This window comes from Bacillus rossius, assembly GCF_032445375.1.
Source record: "Bacillus rossius redtenbacheri isolate Brsri chromosome 4 unlocalized genomic scaffold, Brsri_v3 Brsri_v3_scf4_2, whole genome shotgun sequence".
Lineage (NCBI taxonomy): Eukaryota > Metazoa > Arthropoda > Insecta > Phasmatodea > Bacillidae > Bacillus > Bacillus rossius.
Genome location: NW_026962011.1, coordinates 39,208,235 through 39,231,639, shown reverse-complemented (window position 1 = coordinate 39,231,639; position 23,405 = coordinate 39,208,235). Strand labels below are relative to the sequence as shown.

Below are 23,405 nucleotides of genomic sequence, written 5' to 3'. Positions count from 1 at the left end.
TATATTGTTTGAATATATTTTATTTTTATTCATATTTTTATTTTATGTATTCATTAATGAGATATCTTCTATATATACGCATTTATTTATACTTTCCAATTTAACACAAAACATTACAAAGAGCTTAATCGTACAATGCAACAGTAATATAAATATGTAATAATATTTTGCAAGTTTTGTACAATTTTTACATCATGATTTACGAACTTAAATAGTTGAAGTAATTAACGAAATGGTTTCGTACAGCATGGGCAGCATCACTAGATCGTTCTTTCAATGGAGTAGTGGCTGAGAAAGCATTGGTGGGTTGATTTGTTATATCGTCTGTTAATTCTAGCTCATCAGTTGTGACATTTTCTGTGTTAGCTCTAATAAAATTGTGAAGGCAACAAGCAGCTTTGACAACGTGTACAGCTGTATCAACATTACATTCGATAGGTCTAAAAAATATACGCCACTTTTGAGTTAAAATGCCGAAGGCATTTTCAACGATACGTCGTGCTCTGCAATGTCGTTTATTGTAACTTCTTTTTTCTATATTATCAACGACCGCCTTTCTTGGGAAAGGACGCATCAAATAAGTTTGTAACTTGAACCCTTCATCACCTACAAACACATGAGGGACGGGGGTTTCTGTCCCGGGTAATGGTTTTGGAGGAAGAATTGTTTTGTTATCAACAAAATCGCGATAGAAAGAGTTCTCGAAAATGGCACTATCACTGTGCCGACCATAACTACCTATGTCAACGACAATAAAATTGTAGTAAGGATCAACTATGGACAAGAGAACAATCGAAAAAAAGTTTTTATAACAATAATAACTTGATCCACTCTTGTTAGGGCATTTGATTTCCACGTGTTTCCCATCTATGCTCCCGATGCAGTTGGGAAAGTTCCATCGTTCTCTAAAGCCAACTTCAGATTTCCTCCAAACTTCCTCTGTTGGAGTAGCCAAGTACAGCGGTTGTAGAACGTTCCATATCTCGATGCACACTTCTTTAACTATGCTGGAAACAGTAGTGCGTCCAACACGGAAGGAAAAGGCAATAGTGTTATGGGAATCACCTGTAGCCAAATACCTGAAACAATAAAAACGAAGCATGAACAGTTTCATAAATAGAATAATATATTAGAATTAATTATTGTAACATTTATTATACATTAAAATTAATGTGAGTTTTAGTTATTACTTATGTTTCAAACTTGTTTTTGATTTTATCGTTCTGCTTAAATGATGTTTTTATACTGTTTTGTACAGGTGAAGCTGTTGAACTCAAATGGAAGAATTTGAGGGATTCATATGTGAAGTATCTCAAGTTCTTGAAGGGAGCTACAGGTTCAGCAAAGAAGTTTAAAAATTGGCCCTGGGCGGCAAACTTGGAATTCCTTCAAGATACAGTTTCTCCACGGGTAACCGCGTCAAATATACCACAGACGGGTGAAACAGACGATCCGATAGAAGAGGCTAGCAACGAAGGTAGCTGTGCGACAGATGATTCCCAAATTATACCGCCCCAGAAAAAATCCAAACCAAAGGACGTTAGCACAGATGTTCATGCGATTTAAAGTATCTAGATAACAAAAGGGACAACAAACCTAGGAACAACCTCGACCGTATTGACCACTTTTTCTTAAGTTATGCGGAGACATTTAAAAGGTTTTCACCTAGAACACAAGCAGTTATAAAAATGGAGATGGCTCAAATGTTTGGCCGGGCTGAACTTCGCGAAGTGGAAACTTCACACCCATCCTCCCCTTTAAATTCAAGTAGTTCATCGTGGCAACCGAACTGTACTGCTACCTCCTCCGGGGTAGTGGATTACTCCGATCTGAACTATACCAACAAGCCACCGTTTGTTGGAATCCATGCAACCTCTGGCGATTCGGCAAAAGAATGGTACGAAACATTCCAAGGAGACATGTAAAATTATGTAAATGCATGTAAAGTAAATTTCAAAATCTGCTGTCTATGTATATTGTATTGTGTTATGTAAAAAAAATATAGTGTAAATTTATTGTACAAATAATTAAACTAAAGAGAAAAATTATCTTTAAATAAGTAATTGTATTACTTACCTTAAACAGATAGCTAGTCTTTCCTTCGTCCCAATGGGTTTACTCCAGTTAGTGGCCACTTTTGATATTTTATGTTCAAGGAGAGTATGTAATTTGTCAAATTGTTCTTGAGACATTCGAAAATATGTGAAAAATCGGTCTTCGAATGAACTCAACTCACAGCATAATAGGTGAAACTCGCCGAATACCTCTCTTTTTTCATTTATTTCATGCACCCATTTTCTTTTTCTTTTTGCTTTACTCAAAGCGAACATAAGAAGTAACTCTTCTTCGTCAGAGGAACTGCTGGACATCTTGAAATGACAACAAGAAAACACGAATTACAGAGAGTGAATTCAATATCACACATTGCACACTCTTGACAGCAACTGTTTTCACACTGGTTCGCCTAAACTTGTCCGCATTCTGTCTGGCTTCCCTAGTCCGCGGCGGACTGCGGTCGTTCCGCCCGCGCTGAGAGTCCGCCTCCTGTTTGACCTAGCCTTAAACCCGACTGCGCACGCCTCGCTTATCCCCTCCAAAGAGGCGACGACCCCCAGAATCCTCCACACGTCGGCGTCCAGGTCGTCTTTGATCCCTGAGAACTGGTCGGGCCGCGCTTGGGGCGGAAGGGGGGGGGGGGGCGTGACTGACACGCTCCCATCCCTCGCGGGGGAGGGGGTGGAGGGTGAAGGGTCGAGGCCTCCAGGACTCCGCGCGCGGCAGCCGGCGGCCGGCCTGACAACGCACGCGAACAACACTAGTGACAGGACGACAAATTCAATCTTGTTAAGATTTCAGAAGTAACCCCTCGAATGAAAGTGATGACGATAAATCTAAAAACAACAACATGGAGTGTGAGACCAAGCCGTGTGCACGCGGCTGTGTTTTATTTATTTATTTATTTTATTTATTTATCGTCTTTATTGGCGGCGAAGTTAAGGCAGTGCGCCTTTTCTTACACTTAGCCACTTTTCTGCAATTAACATCAAATAGTGGAATATTAAAAAAATTAAGCTTGATATAAGCAGATGTTGACTAAATATTAAGAGAACAAATTAAAAATTTTTTAACTTAATGTTCAATGTGTGGTTGCGTTTTTGCATGTTGCTGACAATCGCCGCGTAGCTCGAGCTGTCGAACCGTTAACACACTGCAGGGGTGTTCCCGGAGAAGGGTGTGAGTGCGGGGTGGCGGGGTGGCAGGGTGGCAGGGTGGCAGGGTGGCAGGGTGGCAGGGTGGCAGGGTGGCAGGGTGGCGACGCACAGGTGGCCAAGCTGTGACGAATCAATAATGGCTTCAGCGCAGAGGCAGCCAGGTCTTCCCTGCGGGGGAAGCTCCGATCACTAGCGAGGTGTTGTCACGGGGAAAGGACGGCGGATGGAATGAGAGAGAGAAAGAGAGGAAGAGAGAGGAAACGAGGGGTTTGACATCTAGGTAGGGGGGGAGGGTCGGCACCGGGTGACGGTGTGCATCCATCACGTTTACGACCCTCTGCAATCCGAAATGGAAGTCCGACAACGCACCGATCTGACGCCAGATCCTCGCTGTCGGTGTGACGTCGCCTAGCGGGAACGGCCGGGGTGGGTGGTGGGGTTTGTCAGATTTTATTTTTCATTACTCTAGTTTGAGATTGCACCTCTCTTGCATTTGTTGTTCCGTCACAAAATTTTTCAAGATGTATAATTTACTGTTATACAACTAGCGTAAAAAGTCGCGCAAGTGTTTGTAATTGTTATCACCTGCGGCGACTATTTACAGCAATTATATTACAATGTATTTATTTCTTAAAAAAATTTGTGTCGGATAAATTAGTGCGAGAGAAAAGTAGGTAGCGTAAAATTTACAGAAAAATCACTTAACTTTTAATAATGACAAGAACATGTAAAACCAATATGTGTGAGGCACCACCATGTTTCATTTCTAGCATATTTCAAGATTTCTTAGTTCCTTAAAATAACCACTGGCCTTATCGGGCTACAAATAATAGGTACTGCTTCTGTTCTTTTAATATTCAGTCATAGTTATTTTTTCTTTAGATAAGTTTGTCTTATCTGTAACTACAAATTAAAAAAAATCAAATCGTTTTTAAGTATAATGCCAGAAATACGTTGGGGTGGCGGGGGGGGGGGGGGGTTCCCTCGTTATTTAAGGATTTCATTCAGAATCACAGAAAATGCGCAAGTTTTGTCGCAAGTGGGGCCCTAGATGGCCAAGCGTCTAGGAAATAAAAGTTTTTGTTGCGGATCAAAATCTGGTAAAACTTACACAACAGCCTTCTACAAAAGTCTTACGTTCACGAAAAAAAAAAAAAAAAAAAAATTCCTCTGTTAATTGACTGGTGAAAAGGACAAATAAATACAAAAATTATACGACGAGGTTTTTCTAACTTGAAGAAGGTTCGCCATTGTGCAGTAACAAAGTGATTTGTCAGTGAAACAATATTTTTTTTTTATTCATATTTCCCCGGAGAAAATATTGTATTAACGTAAGTACATGTTAATTATTCAGTGTTTGCCGGCCCTTTCCACGTGTTTTGATATCGTGGGCTTGGTGGAAAAAGTCGGTAAGTCCAATTTCTGGAAAAAAGACCGTTAGTTCACTTACCAAGTTTTTCTTGCCCAGAATAGCGTCATAATGGACTTGCCGAAATAAAGCTAGAAGAAAACGTCTACAATCATTCATTATTTGGACTTCCAAACGTTTTATTGGCGAAGATATTGCCCTTACAACTTCATCTGTAAAGTTAACTCATTTTCACAAAAAAAGTGGACTTACCATCTTTTTCCACTAAGCCCACTATACAGGGTGGCCATGAATATGTGCTACAAATTGATAGGGATGGTAGATGTAAATGTTTGGAAAACATTTTATTAAGAATCCCATGTCCGGAAATGCATCCTTATACCTGAAACTGCGCAACAAAGTAACAGGGGTAGGTAGGCAACTAGGCGACAACAAACCAGTGAAAACATGTTGTGTTGTCTTACCGACTACCCGATTTGACGATCAGTGACTGCACGAGACACCGTGCATGTGTTACACTCGCTATTGTCGCAGTTGCAGAGGCGACATGGATGGCTACACATATCGGCTAGCTCTGCCAGTGTGCAGCCATCCATGTCGCCTCTGCAACTGCGACAATAGCGAGTGTAACACATGCACGGTGACTCGCGCGGTCACTGATCGTCAAATCGGGTAGTCGGTAAGACAACACAACATGTTTTCACTGGTTTGTTGCGCAGTTTCAGGTATAAGGATGCATTTCCGGACATGGGTTTGTTAATAAAATGTTTTCCAAACATCTACATCTACCATCCCTATCAATTTGTAACACATATTCATGGCCACCCTGTATATACAAGGTGGTCGCACGAGTGTCGTGGGCCGTGAAGGAAACACGCTCACTCCTCGTGGCGGCTCGAAGTGGCGATGCGTGGCACGTGACTGGGTGGATCTGTGGGGGATGATGGGAGGGGAGGGGGACCGCCGCAGCTCGTGACGGCTTGCCGGCTGGAGGACTCCCGGCGTTCCGCGCGACCCCTTCCAGGCACGTGCGTGACTCTGCAGGCAGGTGCGGCACGCCGTGACTCCCCCCACCACAACCCGTGTCCTCCTTCCCCCTCCCCGACCCTTGCGCGAGACCGGGATCCCCCCTCCCATGTCCTCCTTCCCCTCCCTCCCCCGGAGTTGCGTGGCCCTGCCGTGACACATCTGTCCGCGCCAGACCCGTGTCCCGTGTGTGTCTCTCACGACTCTGCAGTTCGGTCATCTTCTACGGGTCGTTACCACAAAGCCGAAATACCACAACGCCGAACGTACAATAACGCCGAATGCCAAAATTGACCGCAACGCCGACAGCTAGAAAACTGCTGTGTACCACAACGCCGAAAAATGTTGCTGCGGGGGAAGGGGGGGGGGGCACAGGAGCAAAATGAAAAACAACTGAATGAATTTGTGTGCTAACCTTACTTAAAACCTAACCTTTGTGGCAGTCCTGCAATGACATTTTTCGGGGTTAATGTATTTCGGCGTTGTGGTACACAGCAGTTTTCTAGCTATCGGCGTTGTGGTCAATTTGGCATTTCGGCGTTATTGTACGTTCGGCGTTATGGTATTTCGGCGTTGTGGTGCGTTACGAGCTTACGGAGCTGTTTCGTGGGCACGAAACTTTGGAAAGGTTTTCAAATGGTGAATCAGGGATGGTAGCGCATCATAAGCAGTCAAGCAGCATCGTAACATTTGGCGGCAAAGGACATAAACACAAAAAAAATAAAGGCATGTTCAAAATTAAAATAATTCGGATGTAAAATCCTTGTCAGTAAAATATACAGTGAATAAAGTTAAATATAACCAACAAACAATTTATATATATCCAATAAACGCTGCACGATTAATCCAGGAAAAATAAAACACAGCAACGTAGAGACAAAAAAAATAAACGCACAAAACTTTAGGTTCCGTTCACACTGGGTTGTTGATCCTAAGTGGTTGCCAGTTTCTCTCTGTGATTTCTTCCGGATTAATTCTTTACATGCTAAATATTGATAAATTTACTTAGTTTAATTTAGTTTATTATTAAGTTTATTAATTAATTTTAGGGCTAAATATACTTTATTTTAAAAACTTACTATTTTACTTAAACATGCACAAATCTTTGCGCTGACTGTGCTACAACATTATTAAACATAACTATTTCTCGGGCATAAAACGTAATGTGTCAGTAAAAGACCAGACGCAAGTATTCTATTTATTTCACACACACAAACCTGTATCAAATCTATATTGTTTAGGCCTTAAGCAATAACTGAACATTGTTTCTGATTTATATTGAATTTAAGAATTAATAAAGCGGACACAAAGTAAAAACATTAAATATTATTTACAAAGCTTAAGCAACATAAATATCACAGTTTTTGGTCAAATGATAATTGTGACAGATTTCATGTATCCATTACTCATATTTCTCCCAAGAAAAAATAAGTTTCAATTCTTATTAGTAGCATTATACTATCATTGTTATGTATATACAAAAAGAAAGTGTATATTTTGTAAGTAGAACCACCATTCGGTGACAATCGAATAATATTCAACTTGAGAATTAAATACGAAATTAAAAAAAAAGAGAGAATTTAAAATGAACACCTTCCTAGCACTAGTTGGTGATTTGGACGAACTGTAAGTGTGACTGTCAACAATAATCTAAATATGCATCATTATCATTGATTTGTAAGTATTCTAAAGAAAAAAATCCTTTTGTTGGTTTCCAAGAGAAATCCAAAGCAATATTAAAAATATGTTTTAAACTCATTATCTAGCCTAAAAAAACTTAGATTTAACGGAATTAGGTAAGATTTTAAATTTAAAATTTTTAATGTCAACAAGTTCCATACTATGATGTACCAATAACGTTTTCAAAACCATGTTTGACGTCATATCTTTGGAATTATATTAAGCTTGCAAAAAAAAAACAACAATAAATTCGAATATTTCCATTAAAGAGCAACTGAGAGACTTGCATTGCGCACTTTAAGAATATACAGCCATCAGACGCTGCGGAGGTTTTTAGCTGCAGCTTCAGAAACGCATGTACTGACAGCTGCGTTGACACAGGGAAAACCCTGGGCTTAAGTCAAGCGCAATGTGCAGAGAATACAATATATCAGAGGATGGTCTGAATGAAGGGTTGGACAAAGTAGAAACATAAAGTCGGGTCGTTACCACAAGGCCGAACGTACAATAACGCCGAATACCATAACGCCGAATGCCAAATTGACCGCAACGCCGACAGCTAGAAAACTACTGTGTACCACAACGCCGAAATACAGTAACGCCGAAAAATGTTGCTGCGGGGAGGGGGGGGCACAGGTGCCAAATGAAAAACAACTGAATGAATTTGTGTACCTAACCTAACCTAGCCTAACCTAACCTAACCTTACCTAACCTAACCTTTGTGGCAGTCCTGCAATGACCTTTTTTGGCGTAAATGTATTTCGGCGTTGTGGTACACAGCAGTTTTCTAGCGTCGGCGTTGCGGTCAATTTGGCATTCGGCGTTATGGTTTTCGGCGTTATTGTACGTTCGGCGTTGTGGTGCGTCCCCCATAAAGTCCACCATGCGGGGGGGGGGGGGGGGGAGTTGAGCAAACTTGGACGCAAGGGCCGTTTTCATAATTTTTTTTTATTCGGGACTGTGTTCTGACAACCAGGGACACAGGCGCCCCTGGTGGCGGGTGGCTGCACTCAGCAGCCACCCGGCTCGCAGAAGCACCTTCAGCCACGGCAGCAGGACAGGCGCTAAATGAAGACCACGTCCTGCATGGACCACAGCAGCGACGACCGGGCCTGACAGCGAGAGACGCGACCTGGGGCCAGTCTCCGGGAAGGAACCGGCGGGATTGCCTGGTAATTTGTTTTCAATGGCGGAGAGAATCGATATATTTTTTTTTCCCCGGTCGGGGAGGGGGGGGGGGGGAGAGTGGCTGAGGATGCAGTTGGACCTGTGCCACGGAGGGAAGGTGGGTGGGGGGGAGAGAGGGGGGCCTTCAGGTAAATTGGCTGCGCGCGAGAAAAAGGGCATGAAAAGCGGCCATCGCCCAGGGGAGTTGCATGGGGTCGGAGAGGCGGAAGGGGAGATGTTTGTCGAAGCCAGTTAATCTTCTGGGGTCTCATTAACAGCTGCGGCCTCCCCTGCCCCAACTCCCAAACCCGCGCATTGTGCGAGGAATTCCTACAAGGGTCGGTGAGGGGTAGAGGTAAAAAAAACAACAACCTAAAGGTGGGTGGAGGGGGGCAGTGGCCAGACAATTGTGTTTTCCGGCCGCCCGCGACCGGCTGTAGGTCAGCCGTTTCATTACATCGCCGCCCTTTACCGCTGCGCTCGGTCCCTGCACCGAGGCGCGGACACGCGAACCAGCGAAGCAGTGTTCCGTTACGTCGTGCGCTCACGTTTGTGCACAGCTGTTGAAAAAATCATTAAAAAAAATTTTTTCCCTCGGAATTCTTATGAGTTGGAAAATATATCTACTATAATTATTTTTACAGCATGTTATACCGTTTGAAATGTAAAATGTCTGGATACTGTTTTCGAGTGTAGAACTTATTTATCATTTTGATGTCGAAAATAAAGTTATTACTATTATTATTACAGCTGTCTTATAACGGTTTTAATGCAAAGAGTAATGGAGACTTTTTTTTTTAGTGTATTGACTTAAGTCATCATTTCTATTTTTGAAATAAAATTTTCACTATAATTATTTTTTGTCAGTTGTCTTATACAGTTTTAATGGTAAAGAGAAATAGATACCTGTTTGATACCTTTTTGAAAGTATAAACTTATGTCATAATTTCGATTTTGTAATTACAATTTTCGTACACATCGCCAATCAAATAACATAACACCAGTAACAAGTCATCATTTGATGACATATTCCATAAAAATATAAAGAGTTACTGTTTAGGCTACCAATTGTTTCGAAGGCTACGAAGTCAGTCAAAATTCAACGAAATGACGTTAAAATTAAATTAATTATAAATTGCAGATTTTCAACAGACACAAATTATCTGAGGTCATAGATCATCGCATATTTTTTTGCAAGGTATAAATTTAATTTATTTTGTATCCGACCTCCACGGAGCATTTGGGTGAAGCGCTAACTTTCGGACGAGATGCTCGGGGTTTGATCATGGATAAAGCATTCTTGTATTGATGTAATGCAAACTCGAATCTAATTGTAAACTCGGATCAAGTTTAACTCATAAGTCGCGCCCTGATTATCCTACCGGCAAAAAATTGAATGAACACTGATAAGCCCAATAAAACCTACATTTAAAAAAAACATACCATACGATGTTTTTAGAATTCACAGAAGGGATTTTGCAACAAAATGGAAAAATTCTCATTTTCAATGGCGGGTGATAAAATACGTGTATAGATTTGCATAATATAGGAAGGATAGCAGTGATTCGAGCTTCCTTCATTTTCACAAGATAATTATTTCTTATCGAACGTTTGATTTCGATAGATATTAGAAAATTACTTAAAAATACGGTTTGTTTTTTAATCACCATGCGGCCGCTACCGCTTGAGTTAGAGGTTTAAAATATACGATGCGGTTATGTTTATCCTCACCTTTGTTCTTACGTTTCATTCTCCCGACGTCCCAGCAATGAATTGTGTCTTGGAGCAAGCCAACCCGCTTTTAATTATGGCCCTGCGCCAGATTTTATCTCAAATATTAATTATAAAGTTCGTATTCCACAAATGAGAAGTTTCAGTATTCCCTTCCCAGCCCCCCACCCCTCTGCTGGCAAGACCAACTTCCAGCAACACGAGGCCGTTATGAAAGGACCCCCACGGGAGGAGTGGGGCGCATTGCTGCACAATAACACACGGGAATGAGTGCACGTGAAGTACTAACAAGCGAGGGTTCTTCTGGCGAAGGATGAAGTGACCATTACGAACTCCACATTTAACCGCATAAAAATATGGCATGTTAGATTGATTCACTTTCAAGAATTATTTATGTCGAAAAAACAATATTTTAAAAAAAATTCATTTGGTTAATTAGTTATTTTAATTAATTTATAGAACGAATCAAAAAATACTAAATCACAAAAAAACACATTTTTTATAACGTTTAGTATACATTTATTGATAATAGTAAAGCTATCGAGGTCATGAAATAACTTATAAACTTACCGATAAAATTAGGTAATGCAATGTTGTAATGTGTATTTTATGCACAAAATACATAATGTAAAGTCTTTACCTAAAAATGTTTCGAATTTAGACTAGGATTTTCGGACGTATACATAATTAGGAATCTTGCAAGGATTTTTTTATGATGTCAGAAATTATTTTAAACTAAAGTGAGAGTAAATATTTTATTTATGATGGTAAAAAGTTTGTAAGACTTTGCACAAATATGGGTAAGAAAGCGGTTGGTAAAGACGGTGTCACATCTGTCAAAAATCTACATTTGTAAAAAAAAGTTTCTGCCTTCAAAACACATACTTCCGATCTGTGTGTGACAATTGCTAGCCTGTAATAGTGGTTTTACTTAGATATTGAAATATTTTCTCTTCAAAGAAAAACCTCGAAACGAATATACACAAATAAATTCTAACTAAGAAATATATTTAATTAAATTAAACCAAACAAACTTTCCAAGCCAACTTTAAAATGTTATGGAAGCTGCTAGTCATCAAGAATGAAATTAACATTACTAAGAATTAAATACGTTTGGAGCTATTTTTTTCTCTCTTAAAAGCGAGCCCTTTTCTGTTAAGATAAATAAAAGAACATTGTTGATCGATGAACGTGCTTTAAGGGTGTTAGTTGCATATTTTTTGCTTTCTTTTATATAGTACTTCTGCTAATTATTATATATTTTTAATATAACAATTGTTGGTTGTTTATAAAACGTATACGGCATTTAATAGGAATAATTTCGTGAATGGAAGGAGGACGCATGGAACGGAAAGTGTAACCACGGTGCTGCCATCTGTGGTGGATGGAGCGAGTTAAGTTCACAAAGCCAAAGGGAAACTTTATAGTACTAAGGGTCCCGCCTAGTCGGGGGTGTATCTGTGTTAGTGAGGCGGGATGATAAGTATGATCTTCGCTGGTGCTTCTAGCGCGGTGTCGCCTCTATGCGCAAGCCTCTGAACTGGCGCGCAGTCTTCTCGTCGTGCGTGGGACGAATGTGAAATTTTAGCGGTGAGCATAACGTTTATGGCATAGAAATTAAGATAAAGGAGAAATGAAAGTCCCTTAAGTTCTTTCAAAAAACTGTACTGGTTGTTTTATGTCTAAAAATTACTCTGAAAACACGCATTTTAGCCAATTTAACACTTCTAAAAATAAAGTTTAAAAACTTAATACGGAATCGCCCTCGGCGATTTCTTAAATGCTTTTCGTAAACAGACCCCATACGGATATTTTGAGTAGTTTTCAAATCGCGTTTTTTCCCCCCCTGAAGCTCTGCACACTGTGTGGGTGCCCATGTAGACGGGGCCCTTAACTGTTTAATGAATTTTAACAAATGCGCAGTCATAGGCGTGCCCAGACATTTCCATTAGGGGGGGCTCTGCTAAATTTTTAAATCAGAAGCTGAATTTAGAATGTTAAATAGCCTAAATACATTCACTCATTGCCGTGTTTATATTTTTGTGCAGTATCAATGCGATATGTTTACTTGTGAATATTTATATCCGTATAATTTTAACAATCTTGAAAATATGTTTTTTTTCCCATAGACAATGATTAAAGGGTAATTACACGTTTCCCCCCCTCAAATTTTCCAATAGCTTGGTCCAGATCTACCTTGAAATGAACTTCTTTTTAGTGAATGCAAACACAGCAATTCAGACAACAGAACTTTAACAAACCTCTTTAAAAAATTTTTTTTTTTGCTTGGCCATTTTAAGGGACCTCGTGTTTTAAATAAACTAAGGCGGCTGTATTTCCAGAACGATAAAATGTTTAAAAATATTGTTAATTAGCACGCTGCAACACTGAAAAACAGTTTGAGTGTCACAGTGCCAGGAATATACGAATATTAACGAACGCATTAGAGATAATGCCGATCTGAGTGATTACATTAGGGGGGGCCATGGCCCACCTGGCCCCCCCTGTAGGCACGGCTATGTGCGCAGTACTTTAATAAAATTCCTTGTTGGAAATCGGGTTCAAAGCCAAGGTTTAGAATTTATTGAAGTCTTTATATTTTAAAATTTAGATCTGCTTATCAAATGATTCAATAATCGACGTAGCTTTCCGGCAGCGAATTCTAGCGGTAAGTGCTAAACTACGTGTGGTTCGCGTCGAGAAATTTATTGGAAAACTCTATTTGTGTACATTTATTACGCTCGGCATTATTTTAAAAAAAACTCTACGTTATATTTCGTGTCCGAATTTCTTATTATTAGGTATTTGCAAAATGAGAACACATGAATTTGCTGGTTACCGAGGTTACTTGTTACACATCTCTGCCGAGTATCGAAAGACTCCCTCGCGATTTTTTAAAACTGTATAATAGATATTCAGTAATGATAACAACATATATTTCCACAGGAGTAACAATTTTGCTTTGCTCGTTGGATGCCTGTGTGTCACAGGTTCGCGACAATGGTATTCAGGTTCCGACGTGTCGCGGAATGATACCGAAAGTAGGTCTTAAACAGGAATTTTTTTTTCCCCTCGAAGAAAACGTTCATTCAAACGTGAATCAGCTTTTAATGGGTGTGCTTTACTTTGGCTAATTTTTTTTTATTTTTCATATCGGAAGAAATTTTTGTAAATTAAGGTTGAAAGAAATGCCTTGTAACTAACTTATTTTATCTTCCTTGCTGGAAAATCAAAATTGCAAAATGTTTGCCGTATTTTCGAAAGTATACAACGTGTGCGCGGGCAAAAACATCCTGACATGTAAGTACATATATTTCGGTTGACCAAAGAAAGTTTCATGATAAACCTCTTGGGGCTGCACAGAACTCACCACAGTCTCGAACAAAAGCGAGTTTTGGGGGGAACTTCGACGTCGAAAACTAGGAGGTCATAAAATAAAAAATAAAAAAAAAGGCCCCCAGCATCGTGCAGATCGCGACGATTGTTAAGGTTCCGCCAGGAACGCGTTAAAGGAATGTCTTGAGTTCACGGCGCCTGCGTGCTTCCCCCGCGAAACTTGGAGCAAATTAGAGCATAAATTTGCAGGGGAGCCCGCGGAGAACAGCAGTACCACCTCTCCCCCCCCCCCTCCCCCCGCCAACATCCAACCGGTGGAATGTTCCGAAAGGAATCGCGAGGCCCCCACATCCACGGAGGGCGGGAAGTGGAAAGGGAAAACGAGACGGAAAGGGGGGGGAGGGAAGACGTTTCCGGTTATGTAAATAACGTCGTGCAGGATTGGTGGAAGATATCAGGAAGCAAATAAAATACTCGGGGAGGAAAGTAGGAAATAAAAGGAAACGGGAGGAAGAAGCCTTAGAAATATACATGTATATGTGTGTGTGTGTGTGTCTCCTCCACGGCAGAGACTACACGGGTCTCTCCCGGGGGGAGGGGGGGAGGCAAGGGGGAATGGAGAAGAATGCCGGGGCAGACGCGAAGAGCGGAGCAGGGTAGAGGAAGAGGAGGATATTAGATGCTGCAACTGCCGGTCGCCCATGCTAGGGGAGGGTTGGGGGGGAAGGGGGAGGAAGGAAGAACAACAGAGTGACGGAGACCTGGTCTCCGCCGACGGACCGGCTCGAGGATTGCGACCTCGGCGACGGCTAGCCACCCCTCCCCCCCCCATCCCTCCCTGGTCGAGACGCCTCTAAACGGCCGCCCCGGCATCAGGATGATTGGCCGAGCGATCTTCTTCTCTGCCTCCAGTCGGCGAACAACGCCTGCTACAGGCTGCCTGCCTACAGTCTGCAGAGTCGCGCCCATTTCATTCGCAACCTGCTCACCCCCCCCCCCCCCACCCCCAATTATACGGTTCGTCCCTGAATATCATTTCTTTCATATCGAGACTTTCTATGACAGTTTTCTTGGTCTAACGAGATTGGGGCATTCCTGGAAAAAAAAAATATTTAACTGTTTTAAGTCGACATAAAGTACTGTGTGTAAAAAAAAAATATATTGGTCGTGGTCCACCTTGTGCGTTAGAGGTGAAACTTCACATATAAAAGGAATAAGAAATTTTTAGGGTACTCTATTATTTATAACACGCATAAACAGACTTTGAAAATAGACCTTAATTTACGTGTGTAGGTCCATGTCTTCAATGGTCTCTTAAGAACAAGTTAAAAAAAGGTTTCTAATAGCTAAAATATGGTACATAAGCTTAGAGGAAATGTCTATACAAACTGTTACAATTCTAATGCTAACTTAACACCAGAACTAACCTCAGAGTTGAGAGTATAGAGTTGCGTAAGTATGCAAACGCATGCAAAATTATGCGAAAATATGCAGAAGTATGCAAAAATGTGCAGACGTCTGAAAAAGTATCAAAATGATTGCAGACGCTTGAAAAGGTATTCAAATGTTTGCAAAAGTATGTAAAGCATGAGAAATTATGTAAACTTTTTTAAAAGCATGGGTAAGTACCTATACGAAATCATGCGCTACTGCTGCCATCTGTAAAAATGATTAATTTCAAAACCTTTATTTTTAAAATCTGCACCATCGAGCAACTAACGTTGCTTACGTTACATGCATTAACTCTGTTACCTAATAACATTACCCAGTGACTCTCGTATTATACTATTGGCTGTAAAAACGTTTGACATCAAAAAAATAAATACATGATGTTTGTTTGTCTATTTTTCTTTTCATTCTTGATAAAATTAAAATATTTTTGTTTGGACTTACATAATACATACTGTATGAAGCATAGAACTTTAACGGAGGAGTACACAAAAAGTTTAATTACGTTCATAGGTGAGAAACACTTAGTGTAAGCGAGGCTGCACCTAGCAGTTAGACAATCCACGAAACAGGCTCGCCGAAATGCACAATGTGTCTGGTATATAAAAAAAAATCCCCCGTTAGACAGATTTAGTTCATTTTTGTGAGATCTAAGTGTTTGTGACGTGTAACGGTAGCTAGGCATGTGAAGGTGTGATTAAATTGCAAAATCCTCTCGTTGCATTGCGTGTTATGTTTAGGATCGCTAGAGCAGCGCTAGGCGATGAACTACGTTTGCCGGTGAAGGACGTGGCGCTCTCCCCCCGCCTGCGAGAGGAACCACACATAACTTAGAAACACACAACTTAGAACAGTCATAACTTAGAAACCTCGAAAGAATCCATGTAACTTAGAACTGTCATAAGTTAAAAAGATCATAACTTAGAAACACGCAACGCAGTACCACACAACTTAGAAACGTCGTAACGTAGAAAGTCATAACTTAGAACTATCACAAGTTAGAAACACACAACTTAGAACTGTCATAACTTAGAAACACGTAACCTAGAAACACGCAACGCAGAAACGTACAACTTAGAAACGCCATAACTTAGAAACACGTACCTTAGAACAGGCATAACTTAGAAGATTCTATCTTGTGTGTTTCTAAGTTATGTGTTTATAAGTTGTGTGTTTCCAAGTTGTGACAGCACCCCGCCTGCGAGGACAGCCAGTCCCGAGGGCGGATGACGCTCGTGTGACGCAGGCGGGTTGCAGCCAGCCCGAGAGAACGGTCTTGTTAAAAATTGAAGGAAGTAGAGGAGAGGGTGTAACGACGAAGGACGACAGCGGGGTTGCCCCCGTACGGGCGGGAACGCAAACACGAGCAGCGAGAAGGCGAGAGGAGAAAGCCCGTCGGATTAAGAAAGCCAGATGAAGGTGTTGAGAAGGAACGAGGACGGATAAGGGTAGGAGGGGGCGGAGACAAGGAGGGTTGTTCGGCGAGAAAACGAAAACATCCGAGTCTCAGGTGAAAGCTTGCTATATAAAGAGACAAGGCTCGGCCATATTGGATTTTTCCTCTTTTTTTTATAGCTATATTTCTAATTTTTAACTGTTTACCCCAATGTTTTGGTACGTCAAGGCATAAATCATAATCTAAACTTTTTGCGACCACATATCTAACAGGTTGTGGTCTGTCAGTGCCGCGAGGAAATAGCTAATTATTTCACGCGCGCGACTAAAACTATCGTGATTATCGCACCAGTTCGCAATTGTTGACGGAAGCTTTATTGCAAGCGGTATCAAAATATTTGAAATTGCAAGATGGCGAAACACCGAAATTCGCTCCGGGTGAAAATTACTATCGCGCGATTATTTTTGGATTGCGAAACGCGTGAAAGTGAACGAAAAAGTGACAAGACGAAACGTAAATGGGCGGGATCTTATGTGCACGGCGCAGTTTTGAAAAAATCCAGGAAACTACGACGGATATTTCAGATGCACTTTATTCATTATCAATCCAACTTATTGAACGAGCACTTAACTAAGTTTATACGTACTGCATGACGGAGGGTGGAGCGTAAATGATAGATTTTATGGTGCGTGATTAAGGTTCGGACTAACACATCATGATAGAAAATAATAAACTGCACTGAAAAAAAATCTAGTGTTTGTGAATGGCGTCTTACGACACAAATTCCGAGGTGCAGAAAAGGTTAAAATCAAATTCCATTTTTAAACTTTTGTAAAGAATTGCTGTTGCTAGGAAAGAGAAATGACTGTTGTGTTTGGTGCCCTCGGACCAACCCATCTGGAATGTTGTCCTCGAGTCAGCGGTCGTACAAGAGGGAAGGAGGGGTTTGGAAGGGGAAGCGGAAAGGTATAAGAGCTAAGCGATAAGTGGTAAAGTGTAAGGTATGGTGGGTAAGAGATGGAGCGAGGGAAAGACGTGAAGAGTAATTGGTAGGGAGAGGAGTATAGGGTAAGGATAAGTGTGATGGGGGAGGTGTGACAAGGGAATGGGAAAGGAGCCGGAAGGGAAGAGAGTAGTGGGAAGGAATAAGATGTAAGGGGTGATTAGTAAGATGTAAGGACTACGGGGTACAATGTGTAAGGGGTAAGGAGTAAGGTGTAAGGAATAAGGGGTAACGAGTAAAGGGTTTAAGGTGTTTGGGGTATGAGGAGTAAGGAACAGGGGTATAAGAGGTATGAGGAGTATAAGGAGTAAGGGATAGAGGTATGGGAATGGAAAAGGGAAGGTGTAAGGGACAAGAGGTGAGGAGTAAGATTTAAGAGGGGTAAGCAGTAAGGAATAAGGGGTGGCAGGGCGAGGCGGGGCAGGCACTCACCGGTAGAGCGGCTTGCCGGCGCCGCGCCGGAACCACAGCACCATGTAGACGCGCAGTACGATGTAAGGGGTAAGCAGTAAGGAGTAAGGGGTGGCAGGGCGAGGCGAGGCAGGCACTCACCGGTAGAGCGGCTTGCCGGCGCCGCGCCGGAACCACAGCACCATGTAGACGCGCAGTACGATGTAAGGGGTAAGCAGTAAGGAATAAGGGGTGGCAGGGCGAGGCGAGGCAGGCACTCACCGGTAGAGCGGCCTGCCGGCGCCGCGCCGGAACCACAGCACCATGTAGACGCGCAGTACGATGTAAGGGGTAAGCAGTAAGGAGTAAGGGGTGGCAGGGCGAGGCGGGGCAGGCACTCACCGGTAGAGCGGCCTGCCGGCGCCGCGCCGGAACCACAGCACCATGTAGACGCGGAGTACGATGTAAGGGGTAAGCAGTAAGGAGTAAGGGGTGGCAGGGCGAGGCGAGGCAGGCACTCACCGGTAGAGCGGCTTGCCGGCGCCACGCCGGAACCACAGCACCATGTAGACGCGGTCCTCGCGGCTGGCCGGCTCGATGTCGCAGGGCAGCGTCGCGGCGTGGCCCAGCACGGCGTCCACGCCCACCGAGCTCACTGCAACAACCCGGCCCGCCGTCTCACCCCCTTCCTTCCTTTACCCTCTGCCGTCACCAAACTATTCACATCCTCGGCTATCTTTGTTCGTTAAAATTGCTTGTTTGTAAATTAATTTTCTTATTGTATCAATGAATAGCATCTCATATCAGAAGTTTACGTAGGTAGAAATAAAGGAAATTCCCTCCCCCACCCCGACATCATATATATATATATATATATATATATATATATATATATATATATAAACAAATTGAAAGAATTTGAAAGCAAACAGCATAAATTATCTCAATCTCTTTTTCTCTCTCTCTCTCTTTCTCTCTCTCTCTCTCTCTCTCCCCCCTCCCGAGATGAAATCCTGTGTACGCTCTTGTTATATTCCTCGGTGGTTAAGCAATAATTTTATATAGCCTATTTTTCAATAAACATAAAGTGCAACGTAAGAGCACAAGATCGAAGGCGAGTGTTACAAACTTTTGTCAGTGAGGACCACGTGTGTGTGAGACGGGGCAGTGCTTGCAATACTGGAGCGGTGCAGTGATGCAGAGGTGCAGTACTGCCATTCCGGACTCGAATCTCGAGAAACTATACCCCGAGAGATATCGGGGCCCCGATAAAACCCGGGAACTGTGGAACGTGACTCGTGCGGGATCACCATTTTTTGACGTGTAACATATTGGCTCTCGGTGCACGGCAATTTGCAGGAGTAATATCGTGTATGCGATGTAAGTCGAAGAACGGAACCATGTAATTACGGTGCTGCCATTTGCGGCGGATGACGGCATTAAAAGTTCATAAAGACAAAGAGAAACATTAAAGTATTCACTGTTAATGAATTTTAACAAGATGGGTGGTATTATAATAAACGTCCTTGTCGAAAATCAGGTCCAAACTTGGTGTTTGATATTTTTTTTAAAAGTATTTTTAGTTTTTATCGGAGACGTTGCATTATATAGTTCATAATTTCGCTCTGCAAGTCGAATGATTCGATAGTCGACGTAGCTGCTCTGGCAGCGAATTCTAGCGGAGGGTGCGTAAACTACGTGTGACTCCCTTCATAAAATGTACGTATTTTAAAGAACTCTTCGTTAGATTTCGTGTCCGAGTTTGGTATTATAAGTGTATTTACAACGTGATAACACATGAATTTGCTCATTACCGAGGTTAGATGTTACACTTCACTGGCGAGTGTTGAATGATTCACTCACATTTTTTTTTAATGTTGGTCTCATTGGTGTTATTTAAATAACCACCTAGTCATCCATTCCCCAATGTACGACTTAGGCCTAGCGCACACAGAGCAACTGTTCTGCAACTAGAGTCGGCAACCAGTTGCATCTGCAACTAGTTTGTAACTGAAACAAAACTTCTGTCCGCACACGTCAACGGGTCAGTTGTGAATCAGTTGCGTGATTAGTGGAGTATTTTGTAGGCCTAGTTCGCTGTGTTTTAAGGCATTGCCTTGACAATTTGTGCTTATCATGTCATCAGACTCAGACGAAGAGGATGTCATTAACTACTATCTTTACCGAAGGCGGCGAAGGACACAAAGAGAGCATTGGGTCCACCCTTATTTAAGAAATAATGTGAACTCTAGGCTATTTGTAGCAGCTAGAGAGTTGTCTCAGTCAGATAGGAAGTTTAAATCTTTTTACCGAATGACAAAAGATACGTTTTTGGAACTAACAAGACTGGTTGGCCCTTCCTTGGAGAAGATGGACACACACCTGAGGGAATGTATTCCAGCACAGGAAAGATTACTGATCACTCTGAGGTAAGTTTAATAAGTCAACTTTATTGTTATTTTAAATTTACATAAGAATAAAACATATCCGCATAAGAAATGACCATTGAGTACTTATATTGAGTATTTACATGTTTGAGCTATTAAGACCTTGTGAAAAAGCGTTATAAAAATCTGCAGTTTGGATATTTACATCAGACGACATGTGAGTCAAGTCTATTTGTGAATCTCTTAAGTCGGACATCGTCGGTGAGGTGAGGATGGTGAGGCCTGATGAAGACCGTGGCTGCTGTTGATGGTGTCCCGAGAAACTTATGTCATCAATCACTCTCAACACCTGTCGCTTGAAACGTTTGATTTGTAAATCACTCAATTCTTCTAATTCTGGAATCAAGCTGAGCAGGAACATCTTGATCCCCTGCTGTCGATCAATTTTCTGATTGGTATCATCGGCCTCAGGTTTTGATAGTAGCTTTGCCCTTTTTTGCCTGAAGTACTCCGCTACCGTTTGGTCAGCTATGGTCGCAGCACTTTTGGCTTTTCTCTTTGGGATTTGAGTAGGCCTATTGCTTGATGTTGAACTTGTGGATTGCATTTCCACTGCCTGTTGGGAATGCTTTAAAATTGAGGGAGACATTTCTGGGGAAAAGTGGCCTTCGTCTGTAGGATCGATTTCCAACTGAATGGGGTCATCAATTTGGGTTTCAGAACCTTCAATTTCAGGAACTGTAGACTGGGTATTGCTGGGTTGTGGAGGCAAGTTTCCCGGAGAGGGGGGAGTTACTGTTTTTATGAATGGCAGACAAAACTGCATGGCATTTTCTAAGTAGTATGCCTTTTTCTTCCCCCCAGAACCACTAGGGGAAGGTTTCATTCTTCTCATTAAGACGGTTCGTAGATTTCTCCACTTCTCTTTGCAATCTTGCACTGAAACAAAAAAAGATAAAATCTTATGAAAAATTAGATATTTTCTTTATGTAAAACCTATTAAATTATCATAATTTTAATAGGTTTCACCTAACCTATATGTTTTTTTCTGTTGCAGATATTTGGGAACTGGTGAAACATTTGTGGCAGTGTCCTTATATTTTGCAAGAGGTGAGAGTACAGTTAGAAAAATTATCAAGGAAACCTCAGAAGCTATCTGGAACGTACTGAGGGATATTTACATGCCTGTTCCTACTCAAGATATGTTGAAACACATTGCTGATCGTTTTGAGCTGCTATGGAACCTTCCAAATTGCATTGGAGCACTGGACGGTAAGCACATAAGAATTGAAAAGTTTCCACTTACTGGATCTGAAAACTTCAATTACAAGCACTTCCACTCAACTGTACTTTTGGCATGTTGTGATGCCGATGGGCTCTTTACAATTATTGAGCCAGGTTATGCTGGGCGTAACAGTGATGGAGGCATTTTCAAAGCAAGCTCAATGAACTTCTGGATGGCACATGGTGATAATATCCCCTTGCCATCACCATTGCGGTATGATGAAAAAAACATACCGTTCCCATAATATTTCGTAGGAGACGAAGCCTTCCCACTGACTCGGAACCTTATGAGGCCTTTTTCAGGTAAAACACTGGACAATGTTAAACGAATATTTAACTACAGGTTGAGCCGAGGAAGGAAAACCATTGAATGTGTGTTTGGAATGGCAACAGAAAAGTTTGCAGTCTTAAACGGGCCAATACGATGTCGTGATTCTTCAACAGTAAATAGCATAGTGAGATCAGCTTGCATCCTACATAACTTTGTTCGAAAGCAGGAAGGAGCTGAGTACAGGCCTCAAGACATATCTCAACGTGAAAATCTAGCTCAACGTCCGACCGGTATTGAAACAAGAGACTTGGTGGTAAACAATGGATCATCAGCGATTGCTCTGAGAAATTATCTGGCCAATCATTTCCTTTCTGCAAGTTTACCGTGGCAGTGGAAAGCAGCAGTGTAACTACCCTGACTTAAGCTAAAATTACAAAAAACTATACAATAGATTTGTGATGGATACAAAGATATTAACGAAAAATGTGGTTATTTATAAACTGATGGTATGATTATCACTTTAGTAAAGTTATTAGGTTACTAATTTAATTTATAAGGGTCACTGTAAAATTGAACGTAAAACATTCACCCGTTCAAAAATTATTGTGCCTTGCACCAATTTGTACTCAAATTGAATCTAAGTAACAATATTTCGCTGAAAAATACAAAATAAAACCTTTTCTTACCTGGCATATTTACTTCAGCTGCCACTTCTTTCCATGCTTTCTCCGTTACATCTTTCCGTGAATAGTCTGGGAGTTTGTAATTGTACAGTGCTTCATGTTTCTCCACTTCTCCAACTAGCTTAATGTTCATTTCTTGGTCACCCATATTAATTTAACAATATACGGCCGTCAAAAAACCAACAAAACAACAACACAACACCCCGTGATCACGTGTGACTGAAGTCTGCAACGCAACTGCAACCGCGGGCCCACGATTGGAAGCGACTGGTTTCAGACTGGTTTGAGATCGTCACAAACCGGTCGCGCAGTGTGCGTCTCCCCACTCCAATACATTGCCGAGGTCACCAAAAGGTTGCGCGCCAAACTGGTTTGCAACTGTGGTTGCAAAGCAGTTGCTCTGTGTGCGCTAGGCCTTATTGTTGACATTTTGACAGTTTCACTGACGTCGGCATCTTTGTGACCGATTTGACAGTGGTGAACTCACACCCAAGTCTCGCCCGGGACTCGAACCCAGAGCCCCTCGCACCCGGGAGACGGCGCGCGTGCGACTGCACCGCGGAGGGTTGGCAGCGCTGCGTCGCCGCTTCCCGCCAGTCGCCCCCATCGACAACAGCAGTGCTGCAACATCCCGACAGATAACTGTCCACTGATCACGGAGTGTGTCCAACTAAACAAAAAGAACTGCCATTATAAAAAAAATAATAATAAGCAGCGAGAGGCATTGACGCTCACTAAATTCTCTAAAAATAATACCTGTTTTCCTCAGCGCTGATACCTCTTCCCTTGATTCCTTTAAGGCCCCCGTCGGGAACACCACATAACTTAGAAAGTCACAACTTAGAACTGTCATTACTTAGAAAACTTGGAAAAATCCACGTAACTTAGAAAGACCATAACTTAGAAACACACAACGCAGAACCATACAACTTAGAAACGTCATAACGTAGAAACTCATAACTTTTAACTATCACAACTTAGAAACACACAACTTAGAACTGTCATAACTTATAAAACGTAA

General features: G+C 41.8%; 2 protein-coding genes across 2 annotated transcripts in view; both read right to left on the bottom strand.

Moving 5' to 3' along the window:
* LOC134541835 (hemicentin-2-like) overlaps positions 1-23,405 on the bottom strand; it is a 169,459-nt gene that overhangs the window by 66,428 nt on the left and 79,626 nt on the right. The window contains exon 2 of the mRNA XM_063385530.1: positions 18,282-18,414. Within this exon, the coding sequence (XP_063241600.1) occupies positions 18,282-18,414 (133 nt within the window). The remainder of the gene's footprint in view (positions 1-18,281; positions 18,415-23,405) is intronic.
* On the bottom strand, positions 172-2,498 carry LOC134542170 (uncharacterized). The gene is made up of 2 exons (XM_063386194.1): positions 2,077-2,498; positions 172-1,079 (listed from the first exon to the last, which is right to left on the bottom strand). The coding sequence occupies exons 1-2, from the start codon at positions 2,367-2,369 to the stop codon at positions 200-202; spliced, it is 1,173 nt and encodes a 390-aa protein (XP_063242264.1). The 5' UTR covers positions 2,370-2,498; the 3' UTR covers positions 172-199.

Coding starts and splice junctions, on each gene's coding strand:
- LOC134542170 (XM_063386194.1), bottom strand. CDS start 2,369: ATGTCCAGCAGTTCCTCTGACGAAGAAGAGTTACTTCTTATGTTCGCT. Junction 1,080..2,076: donor AGACTAGCTATCTGTTTAAG/GTAAGTAATACA, acceptor TTATTGTTTCAG/GTATTTGGCTACAGGTGATT.